Here is an 11,672-nt window from a genome sequence, read left to right as displayed (position 1 = left end):
CCTCTGGGAGCATGTACTGGCCCAACCTGCTGCTCTCCTCATAGAGGTACAAGTCCAAATATTAGACCAAACAGTGCTAATCATCCCCACATGGCATGTAAACATGTGGGTACGCCTTTGGGGAAATCATTACATCATTTTATATTTCATTGAGCTTTTGAAGCAGCATCTCCATTTGGATTTGAGAAGCATGTTCAATGAAACAGTGCCATTAATAAATATTACTATTTGTATTCAAACAAGTCTCCCTGTTGTCATTTTGTGTTTCGTTGAGATGTGTGACTCGAGGACAATTCACTCGACCAATCAGCTATCAGCAGATGTGGTCTGAAGTCCTCTGGGTTCTAAAGACAATGAGGACTCCAGGCTCCTCTATTAGATGATTTACCTCTTAACTTAACCTGCTTTACTCCTGAACCAGCTTCCTAGTACAGGCCCCTCTTGTCTCCCAGGTAGGGGCGTCTCCTCAGTGGGAATCAGGTCAGCCATCAGGTTGACATATTATGTTCCTTCTCACACCAAAACATTTTATTTTCAAAGATTTACTGCACTTAGTGATATGAAGGCAGTGTTTTTCTTACCTGACTCTTGCCATCTGATATGCTCTCGCATACCGAGGCATGGAAGCGTCCCTGCGTGACGTAGCCGAACGCAGCCCAGATGATGTAAATCAGGTTAGTGTTTTTCAACTCTGGGGTATAATTAATATAACACAACTATTCAATATTTTCCTTGAAGCACTATTATTTTTCTTTTTTAAATTTTAGACTGTCATAAATATCTAGGTTTAATACCTTATAACTTATGTTATAAAAGCTCTGTCATGTATTATTTCTTGTCGTGAAACTCTCCAGAAAATACCCAGAAATTTGGGATGTCAAAATCGGGCCCCGTGATTAGAAAGGTTTGGAAACTTTAAGGAGATTCAGGAGATGAGACAGTAAATCAGTTTCTTTGCAGGATTCGCTAATGTTACTGACCTACATTACGTACGTTAGCTTGACTATCTACTGCAGTGGAATACCTTTAGACAGTACAGTGCCTGCTGCTTCTGCCTGTCTGAGTCCCTCCCTCCTCCACTCTACCTCTCCCTCCTTTGGGAATGAGGAAGTGAAGGCTGAGGTACAGAGGGCAGCTCACAGACCTACCCCGCAACGCTTGAACAGGTATGTGACACTTTTTACTTAAATAGATGACATTTTCCTTTTGTTTAATGGCTTGCAGAATGAATGGAGGATGTTTTTGTTAATACATTGACAGTTACAACTTTGAGATTGTTTCTTATTCCACCAAATCAAAAGTGAAAGTAATTGGGCTGCAACATGTGTTAAGAGCTGGTGTATTAAAAGTACTTTAAACTTTGACAATAGTGGAATTTTCTAGCACTGTTTTGGTTCGAATGTTGCAATTGGGTCTACCTAATGTAATATTTTGGAATGGAACGTCCCCATATGGTGAATTCATATGTTCCTGATCAGCTGGTGACATTAATCCAGTGGCCATTAGTTGTTGCCTACGGCAAGACACACACACACACACACACACACACACACACACACACACACACACACACACACACACACACACACACACACACACACACACACACACACACACACACACACACACACACACACACAAACAGACAGAGAGAGAGAGAAAGACAGAGAGAGAGAGGGAGAGAGGAGTGGTGGAATAGGTATCCATATCTATGTGTTACTGTTTTATCTTGTTGGAAATTTCGGGCCTTTTTGCCCTTCCCTGCGTGTTCTTTATTTGAGGTAAAAAATAAATAAAAAAAGAACCAAAAAAAGGCAAACAACTCAGTATTCAAGTATAATAAAAATCCAATGATTTAATTCAGAAAAAGTGCAAGTACAAAAAGTTGTAATTTGTCAAAGTTTAGACAACGAGTAGTAGAAGCATAACAGAGCTCTGGAGTTTCCTAGTCTTGACTGATCCCTGACCAACAACAGTATTCTCTCAGTCCAAGATTTGGGAACTGACCTGACTTTTCTTAAGTGTGTCTTACATAGGAGTTCTGTGTGTGTGTGTGTGCCTATGTGTTTACTTGTCATTTCATGTGTGTGTGGGTGTCTGTGGGAGTGTGTGCGGCTCTTCATGGACCAGACACTAATGGGTAGACAACAGATAGAGGGACTGAGACGGGTGAGAAGTCAGAGGGGAGGTCAATGAGAGGGGAGAGAGGGAGCGGGGGATGAAGTGACAAATCTCATTCCCTGTGACATATGGATCATATAATCAACTAAAATTACAGACATCCTGACTCCCAAAAGATCAGAGGGTAATTTTAGCCTGGGGAAAGATGGCAAATTAGGAAATGGCAGGAAGAAGGGGGACAGAGCTGTATATAGGGGGAGAGGGTCCGTGACCTGTCAGAGCTGCGATTGTTGAGACAAGTGTCTACGTGTATCTATGTGCCTAGCAAAAAGTGTGTGCATGCTGTCTTCCGGTCCAGCAATCTCCCTCTCGTCCATTATGGTTCTCCTGACATTACTTAGGGTGGGCTGGTATTGGGCACTGTTTTCCTGCTTATAGACAAGTCATCAGCTGGGAAAATTAGGCCTTTCGTCCTACCGCACTTTTCTCTGTGGATTACTGACCAGAAGCCCTATTGGAAGAAATTAAATCATGGGGCCACGTCAATTTTTGCTCAGAATTCAATATGGCCGCCTTTTTCCAAAATGACTTGTTTTCATGCATTATTACATTGTACTATAAGGTGATATTCATGAACGGTGAACTACTTTCAGCACTATTCTGTCCTATTTCCTTACATATATGTTTACAAAGGTTGACTAAACTAAAAGAAATGAAAATAAAGTTGGCCACCTTGCAATATCCAAAGGAAAGTGCTGAAAATAATGATTGAAATGCACATACAGAGTCTTTGGCTGCGAAAATAAAGCCTAATGTCCTGTCAGGGTCTTCACAGTGGATTACAGACCAGAAGGCCTATTGAAAAAGATTCACCAGCTGGTTGCCATCTCAAATGTGCTCCAAAATTCTAAATGTTCTCTGTTTTTCAGAATGGCAGACTTTCATACATTTTCCTCAATATTGTAAGACCATAATTATCAATAAAGATAACCTATTTTCAGTGAAATCTCCTATCTACAGACCTGAGTACAAAGGTTGGCAACAGTAAGATGTAAATTTCCTATAGACAATATCCTAAGGGTTGATGTCAGAAAATGATTGAATTACACATACACAGTTGACTGCTGAAAAAAGGCTATTGATCTGCCAAACTTTTCACATTAGATTTCAGACCAAAAGTTTTTCAGGCCTACATTTTTTGTTGCATAAAGCAAGGGTGAGTGTGCATGCGTTTGTGTTTGTGCGCGTGTATCCCCCGCTCATCTTTCCCCTGCTCTACAGTGTCTTTCCCCCACACACTATTCTGCCTCCTCCACCCCCTCACTCATCCCCCCCACACACTATTCTGCCCCCCAACCCCCTCACTCATCCTTCCCATGCTACTCTGCCCCTCCACCCCTCACTCACCCCCCACTATTCTGCCCCCCCACGCTCAACCCCCCTGACTCATTCTTCCCCCACAAAATACTCGCCCACCCCCCACCCAATGTGAAAAGTTTGGCAGGTCAACCCCCCCCCCTCCCCCGACTCAACTTACCCCCCCACCACACACACATACATTATTCTACCCCCCCGAACCCCCCACACACTATTCTGTCCCCCTACCTCCTAATTCAACCCCGACTCATTCCCACCCCCACCCCACACACACACAGATGCTCCTCTCCATCATTCGGTCACCCCTACCCCCGACCCCCCCCCCCCCCCCACACACACACACACAGTTTGGCAGGACAATATGCCTTTTTCAGCAGTCCACTGTGTTTGTGAAATTCAATCATTTGACAACATGTCTTTGGATATTTCAAAGTGGCAAGATACAGGGGGTGGACAAAATAACTGAGACAACTATCATTTTAGTGTTGGAAGTTTAATGGCTCAAGTGGACCAGCCTGTTGGCCAATCTTCATTAATGGCACATTGCACCAGTAAAGTGAAGTGTGAAGGTTCAATTAGCAGGGTAAGAGCACAATTTTGCAATGCACACAACATTATGGGTGACATGTCAGAGTTCAAAAAGGAGAAATTCTGTGTAACTGTTGCATCTTTGACCGAGACAGCAAGTCTTTGTGATGTATCAAGAGCCACAGTATCCAAGGTAATGTCTGCATACCACCAAGAAGGATGAACCACATCCAACAGGATTAACTGTTAATGCAAAAGGAACTAAATGACACTAAAATGACAGGTGTCTCAGTTATTTTGTCCACCCCCTGTATATATATTCATGCCTTTTTCTAGACAACCTTTATACTCACGTCTGTAAGGAAATAGGACAATTTAACTGAAAAATAGTTCATCTTTATTGGTAATTATGACCTTACAGTATTGAGAAAAATGTGTGAAAGTCTGACATTCTGAAAAACAGAGAACATTTTGAATTTTGGAGCACATAGATGGCCCCAAGTTTTCATCTTTTTCAATAGGCCTTCTGGTCTGTAATCCACTGTGAAAACCCTGACAGGACAATAGGCCTAATTTTCGCAGCCAAAGACTCTGTATGTGCATTTCAATCATTATTTTCAGCACTTTAGTTTGGATATTGCAAGGTGGCCAACTTTATTTTCATTTCTTTTAGTTTAGTCAACCTTTGTTAACATTTATGTAAGGAAATAGGACAGAATAGTTTTGAAAGTAGTTCATCGTTCATGAATATCACCTTATAGTACAATGTAATAATGCATGAAAACAAGTCCTTTTGGAAAATGGTGGCCATATTGAATTCTGAGCAAAAATTGACGTGGCCCCATGATTTAATTTCTTCCAATAGGGCTTCTGGTCAGTAATCCACAGAGAAAAGTGTGGTAGGACGAAAGGCCTAATTTTCCCAGCTGATGACCTGTCTATTAAGAGAGAAACCAACAGAGAACACAGAGCAGATACACAGGCCTACTAACATTCATTGACTAGACCCATATGTCAGGGGCAGGGCTGCTGACAGCTTTTGCTGGGCCCGGGACAAAGTCATCAGAAAGGGCTCCCTACCCAATACATACAATGTAATGGGGACCCAATTCTGGACCCTCTATCCCCCTGGGCCCGGGACAACATACCCCTTTGTCCCCCACTGTCGGCGGCCCTGGTCAGGGGTACTGACATTTCCTGGTGCGTACTCCCAGACCCTGACCCATCCTTCAGGTCAGAGACAACGGGAAGTATTATTGGTTTGTGGCCGTCCCTGTAATTTAGATTAGGTTAAAGGGACACTGTGTGAGATTTTTACTTGTTTATTTCCAGAATTCATGCTGCCCATTCACTAATGTTACCTTTTTTATGAATACTTACCACCAGCATCAAATTCTAAGTATTCATTATGACTGGAAAAATTGCACTTTTCATACATGAAAAGAGGGATCTTCTCCATGGTCCGCCATTTTGAATTTCCTAAAATAGCCATTTTTAGCTGCAAAAATGACTGTACTTGGACCATACTAGAAAATATTTGTTTATTACTTAGTTAACTTTCATGTAAAGATCACATTTGGCAATAGGCAGCCCAGTTTCAATGAGCAGCATAGTTGCAGTACCTTTTTTGACCATTTCCTGCACAGTGTCCCTTTAAATGATGCTGCCAGACCCTGCTCCTAAACAGGCTGCAAATGGTTTTAAAATAAGGTTACACAAGCTCAAATGGGCCTAACGAACTCCACAGGGACAAAGGTTCCACCAGGCCTGTAACAACCACAAATGGTTACTCACAAGTTTATTAGTTGAACCACATATGATTATATTTCCAATATAATGATACATACAAGTATGAACACTGATTTCTATTTGAAGAGCTCTTTTCCAAAATGAGATATATCCGTTTTATAGAATGTTGGAAAATTGACATTTTTGTATTTGGCATTCCATTGAATTGCATTGAAAAATGCATTTTATAGAGTTATAAAAAGTATGTTCTCGAAACATTTGAATGGCAAGAATTCACACATAGATGATAGGACTTCTTAACAGTCCATTCCAATATAAAAATGCAAAAAGTCAAAAATGGTGGATATAGCGTTTTGGAAAAGAGCTCTTCATTTATAAACTAATGCACATACTATAAGCATTTTCCTAATTACTAACAACTAAACTGCTTTGACAAAAAGGAAATAGGTTAAAAAAGGATATTTAAAAAGGATATTTCTCTCATCTTGTATAGGAGAAAATGGCATCAAAGTTTGAAGAAGATCTTACCTGTCCTGTGTGCTGTGACATCTACAAGGATCCTGTCTTACTGACGTGTGCTCACAGTGTGTGTAAGGCCTGTCTGCAGCAGTTCTGGGAGACGAAGGGATCCAGAGAATGTCCCTACTGCAGGAGGAAATGCTCAAAAGAGTTTCCTCCACCCAATATGGCATTAAGGAACTTGTGTGAGACCTTCCTACAGGAGAAGAGTCAGAGAGCTTCAACGGGGTCTGAGGTGCTCTGCCTTCAGCATAGTGAGAAACTCAAGCTCTTTTGTCTAGATGATAAAGAGACAGTGTGTTTGGTTTGCAGAGACTCGAAGAAACATAAAAATCACAACTTCAGTCCCATAGATGAAGCTGCACTTGAACGCAAGGTGAGAATCTAGTAGTGTAAATGGTGCCTAACCCCTTTACTAATTTAGTGATTATTGTTTTGATATTGTGGCCTAAATAATGATCATTCATTTCAGGGAGAGCTCAAGATCAAATTGCAGCCTTTACAAGGGAAACTGAAGAAATTAGAAGAAGTTAAACTCCTCTGTGACCAATCTGCAGCTCACATTAAGGTGAGACGTGTTTCAGAGAAAGACGTTCACTTGAGGGGTTGGAGATTTATTACAAATTTACCTGAGTAATTATGACATTCATTTGTGTTGTGTTATTGTTATATGTTTTTTTTGTTTTTAGACCCAGGTCAATACCACTGAGAAACAGATCAAGGAGGAGTTTGAGAAGCTTCACCAGTTTCTACGAGATGAAGAAGCATCCAGGATAGCTGCACTGAGGGAGGAAGAGGAGCAGAAGAGTCAGATGATGAAGGAGAAGATTGAAAAGCTGAGCAGAGAGATCTCATCTCTTTCAGAATCAGTCAAAGTCATAGAAGAGGAGATGGAAGCTGATGATGTCACATTTCTGCAGGTAGGTTACACTCCGTCTAGGCAATGACATTATTATTGTGCCTTCGCCTTTTCACTCTTTGTTTATCCATCAGTTACTGTGGTGAACAGAGTTGTTAGTAAAAAGTAAATAGCTTCACAGATAGCTTCACAGATAGCTTCACAGACTGAGATAGCTTCACAGCATAATACATACCCGGTAATACATATGTGCGCATGTGTGTATCTTTGTCATTACACAGTGTGTTGAAAAGCATGGTATTGATGAACGCAATTCACAAAATGAATAAAATAGATAAATGCAAAACAAGGTGGTTTAACAATATTCTATTTCTTTCCAGAACTACAAGAGTACAGTGAAAAGGTGAGTGATGTGCCTCCTGTCTTTCTCTTGTCTGTGGTTCTGAACCCAAACCCACACAGCAGCACTGACTCCTGAATGTTATTCCAGAGCCCAGTGCTGAAAATGCAGGAGATTGTTCAATTCAGTAAGTAGTACACAGTACACACACACACACACATGCGCGCACACACACATGCGCGCACACACACGCGCGCGCGCACGCACACACACACACACACACACACACACACACACACACACACACACACACACACACACACACACACACACACACACACACACACACACACACACACACACACACACACGCCTCATCAGGCATGCCCCTGTCCCTTCCCCACAACACACACAAACTCGGTCATACCGGGCTCTGCACTGTTCTGTATGTGACCATTTGTTACCCAGATAAACCTGCTGACATCCACATTGTTGTCATGGTACGCAGAGGAAAAACCAAGTGTTTTTCGGTTAACATTGCAAAACAACTTTCTGGTCCCACACACTCAGACTTTCGGTTCGAGATCAGGTGCAGGAACGGGCACCGGCACGGTTCTATGTCGTCCTGAACGGGCCTTTATTGTTCAGCTTCTGTGTGTTTTCTTCCTCTCTGCAGCTCCTGTTACTCTGGACCCCAACACTGCACACCCACGACTGATCCTGTCTGAGGATCTGACCAGTGTGAGACGTGGTGATGAGGAACAGCAGCTGCCTGATAATCCAGAGAGATTTGATCTCGTTCTCTCTGTCCTGGGCTCTGATGGCTTTAACTCAGGGACACACTGCTGGGATGTGGAGGTTGGGGACAACACTTGGTGGAGTGTGGGTGTGACGGCAGAGTCTCTCCAGAGGAAGGGAGACTTCGAATCCTTGAGTGGGTGGTGGTGTCTGTATAATAATAATGGTAAATATGGAGAGTATGCCCCACCACAGCCCCCCACTCTCCTCACAGTGAAGCAGAAACTCCAGAGGATCAGAGTGCAGCTGGACTGGGACAGAGGAAAGCTGTCATTCTCTGATCCTGATAATAACACACATTTACACACCTTCACACACACTTTCACTGAGAGAATGTTTCCATATTTTAATACTATTTCTAAAGTATGTCCTCTGAGGATGCTACCAGTGAAGACCTCGATAAGAGTAGAGCAGCACAGATAGAGCTCTCTCTCTCTGTCTCTCTGTGTGTGTGTGTGTGTGTGTGTGTGTGTGTGTGTGTGTGTGTGTGTGTGTGTGTGTGTGTGTGTGTGTGTGTGTGTGTGTGTGTGTGTGTGTGTGTGTGTGTGTGTGTGTGTGTGTGTGTGTGTGTTTACAATTAACGACCACTCGTTGAAATCATCTGCTGATCTGCTGATCATGCAGATGATATGAATTCCTAAAATGGGGATTTGTCTCCTTTATGAAATATGTCATCAGGTAAACTTTGCGTCTACATTTGAAACAAAAGTGTGACAGCACGTTCATGTTTGGGTTTGTATGAGGATATGTGTGCATCTATGTATGCATGTTCACTATTTGTTGATGTAAGACTTGTGCTGATATTGTCATGCTGTTGTCATGTTATAGGCCTTTATAATTGTTATACACAATGGCATAATGATCTGGGCCACCAATACAGGGTCAGACATTAGTGAAAGCTTACAGGCCAAGTTGACCATTTTTATGACAAGAATGTATTTGATTCTGAAAAACATTTTTTTTTGTTAAAATTACACTTTGTCTTTAATTTCTGATTGCATCTTTCATTGAGCTTTTGAAGCAGCTCTCCATTTCAATATGATAGATGTGTTAAATGAAACAGAATTCAAAACTGGGGCTCAACCACTACACCAAAGAGCCAGACTCATTTGCATGTTGCATGATGTTTCTGTTGTACTTTGTGTAGGCCTATTTGAAAAGGCAAAATACAGTATTTTGATCAGTCATACAGTTATTGTTTTGTATTTTGTATCTTATTTATAACAATTTACTGTTGGGTATTTTGTATTGTATTTGAAAATAGCCTATTTAGTTGTATCTTTGCCCATCCCTGCCCAAAAGTTGTGCTTATGCTGACAGCGGGGAAACGTAATTGTTTTCGTCACAGAGGTGGGGTATCAGTGAAGCACGGCGAGGACGCGAGCAAGAGGAGAGGACGGGAGGTCAGATCATAACGGGTCACGACCACTTGTAGGGTGAGCTGTAACCAAAGACCTGTAAGCTGTAAGCTGTCCTGTCTGCAAAGAAAGTCACTACCACCTGTATCCAGCAGAGGGCAGCAGCTGAGAGAGAAAGGAAACTCCCATCATGTCACGTCATAATGTCTGTAACAGGCTTTTTATTGGTGAGTCCATCAGTCAGTCAATCAATCAATTTTATAGCACATTATCATACATAACTGTCAATAAATGTGCTAAAAAGTAAAGAAAGAATACAGGAGAAAAAATAGGCTATTTTGTAGAAAGTATAGTTAGATGGTAGATACGTGGCTATGACCAAAGGCAGATGAAAAATGTGGCTGTTTTTAATTTATTTTTAAAAACATGATACTGTTGGGGCTGTTATAATTTGGACAAGGAGCTGATGCCAGCATTTGGCAGCATAATGCCTAAATGCCATTTCACCCTCCTGGATTTGACCCCTATTATAGGCACAGCCAGTAGAGGAGATTCTGAAGACTTTAGTCACCTATTAGGATGATATTGCTCTAGCATATCTACAATATATTTAGGGCCCACCCCAGAAAAGGCCAGGGGGTCCGTGAGGTGCAGATAGACCAGCTAAACAGCTGTCATTCCCCCATCCTCCACTGGGGGAGCAGGAGCACGCTGGCCCTCTAGAGGAGGAGCAGGGCCAGGTCCTGCTGCATGAGATGAGCCTTTCCCTGTCTCTTTCCCTCTGCTGCAGTGGCAACCCATCTGAGTGTGTGTGTGTGTGTGTGTGTGTGTGTGTGTGTGTGTGTGTGTGTGTGTGTGTGTGTGTGTGTGTGTGTGTGTGTGTGTGTGTGTGTGTGTGTGTGTGTGTGTGTGTGTGTGTGTGTGTGTGTGTGTGTGTGTGTGTGTGTGTGTGTGTGATAGTTATTTCTGGGGAAAATATAAAATACATAAAAAAATAAACATTTTAAGTAAGGGTTAACGTTCGGCGAGAAGGTCGCTACCGTGGAATAGCAGCACGACAGAGAGAATCTTTAGACCCCGACGCGGAGCGGAGGGGTCTTGTTCTCTCTGAAGTGCTGCTATTCCACAAAGCGACCGACTCGCCGAAAGTTAACCCGCTTATTATATGGATATACTTAAATGATTCACACATGCGGGGACATTTCTTTAGACCTATTTAATGTTAAGATTGTTGCTGCGCAAAACAAAACAGTGCAGTTGTGGAACATGCACCGCTAGGCAACAGCTAGGTAGGCTAGCCAGGACAACAGGTGTTGTCTATCACAGCAGCTGATTAGAGTGACGAAAGACCGGACCCCCTGCGGAGTGATATGAAACATTCGCTTTAGTCACTGACTTGTATAGGCCTACAAGCCAGTGGCTTTAGCAGTGAACGTCTTGTTGCCATTGACCGCGGTAGCCAGGACAACGGGTGCTGTCTATCACAGCAGCTGATTAGAGTCTTGTTGAAAAGTCGCTTTAGCAGTGAAAAGTCTTGTTGCCATTGACAACGGTCTGTTATAGACCAACCCGTCCGTTATCGAAAAATAACAGACGTCCGAACGTTGGGGAGCCCCGTTGAAATGAATGGAGCATTCGACAGATGACGTCACAACCATATAATAAAACATTTTAACACACCATGCGTGAGGTGTGGAGGGACAGATGGAGAGGAGGAGCTGAAGTGGGGAGCAGCATAGGCTACACACACACACGAGAGTGAGTTGTTGGCCAACCAGTCCATGGGCGCGTGACCTCGAAGGCGGTCTGCACACTCTTGCAGACGGGGATAAGCAACTGCGGGGGTTGCAAGGTCCGTCTGCAGTCGCATTCATCCCGCGATAGTTTGGCACCATCTGACATGTCACCTTCTCACACCAAAACCTTCTATTTTCAAAGATCTATACGTGACATTAAGACAGTGTTTTCAACTATGGAGAAAAATTAATAAAAACATAACTAGTCAATATTTTCTTTGAACGTT

At 42.6% G+C, this 11,672-nt stretch overlaps 1 protein-coding gene across 1 annotated transcript; it reads left to right on the top strand.

The window, feature by feature from the left end:
• The first annotated feature begins 1,073 nt into the window (after positions 1–1,073).
• LOC134436035 (zinc-binding protein A33-like) lies at positions 1,074–8,714 on the top strand. The gene is made up of 6 exons (XM_063185065.1): positions 1,074–1,166; positions 6,269–6,670; positions 6,767–6,862; positions 6,984–7,214; positions 7,534–7,557; positions 8,178–8,714. Exons 2-6 carry the CDS (start codon positions 6,275–6,277, stop codon positions 8,712–8,714), a joined length of 1,284 nt encoding a protein of 427 aa, XP_063041135.1. The 5' UTR covers positions 1,074–1,166; positions 6,269–6,274.
• Positions 8,715–11,672: the final 2,958 nt, after the last annotated feature.

This window comes from Engraulis encrasicolus, chromosome 20, assembly GCF_034702125.1.
Source record: "Engraulis encrasicolus isolate BLACKSEA-1 chromosome 20, IST_EnEncr_1.0, whole genome shotgun sequence".
Classification (NCBI taxonomy): domain Eukaryota; kingdom Metazoa; phylum Chordata; class Actinopteri; order Clupeiformes; family Engraulidae; genus Engraulis; species Engraulis encrasicolus.
Note: the sequence above shows the minus strand (reverse complement) of the source record. Positions and strands in the feature narration are given on the sequence as shown.

Bases quoted from the DNA above. Each gene is read 5' to 3' on its own strand.
- LOC134436035 (XM_063185065.1), top strand. From the start codon at position 6,275: ATGGCATCAAAGTTTGAAGAAGATCTTACCTGTCCTGTGTGCTGTGAC. The intron at 6,863-6,983 runs GTGAGACGTGTT...TTTTGTTTTTAG, and splicing joins AATCTGCAGCTCACATTAAG to ACCCAGGTCAATACCACTGA. The intron at 7,558-8,177 runs TGAGTGATGTGC...GCAGCTCCTGTT, and splicing joins ACAAGAGTACAGTGAAAAGG to ACTCTGGACCCCAACACTGC.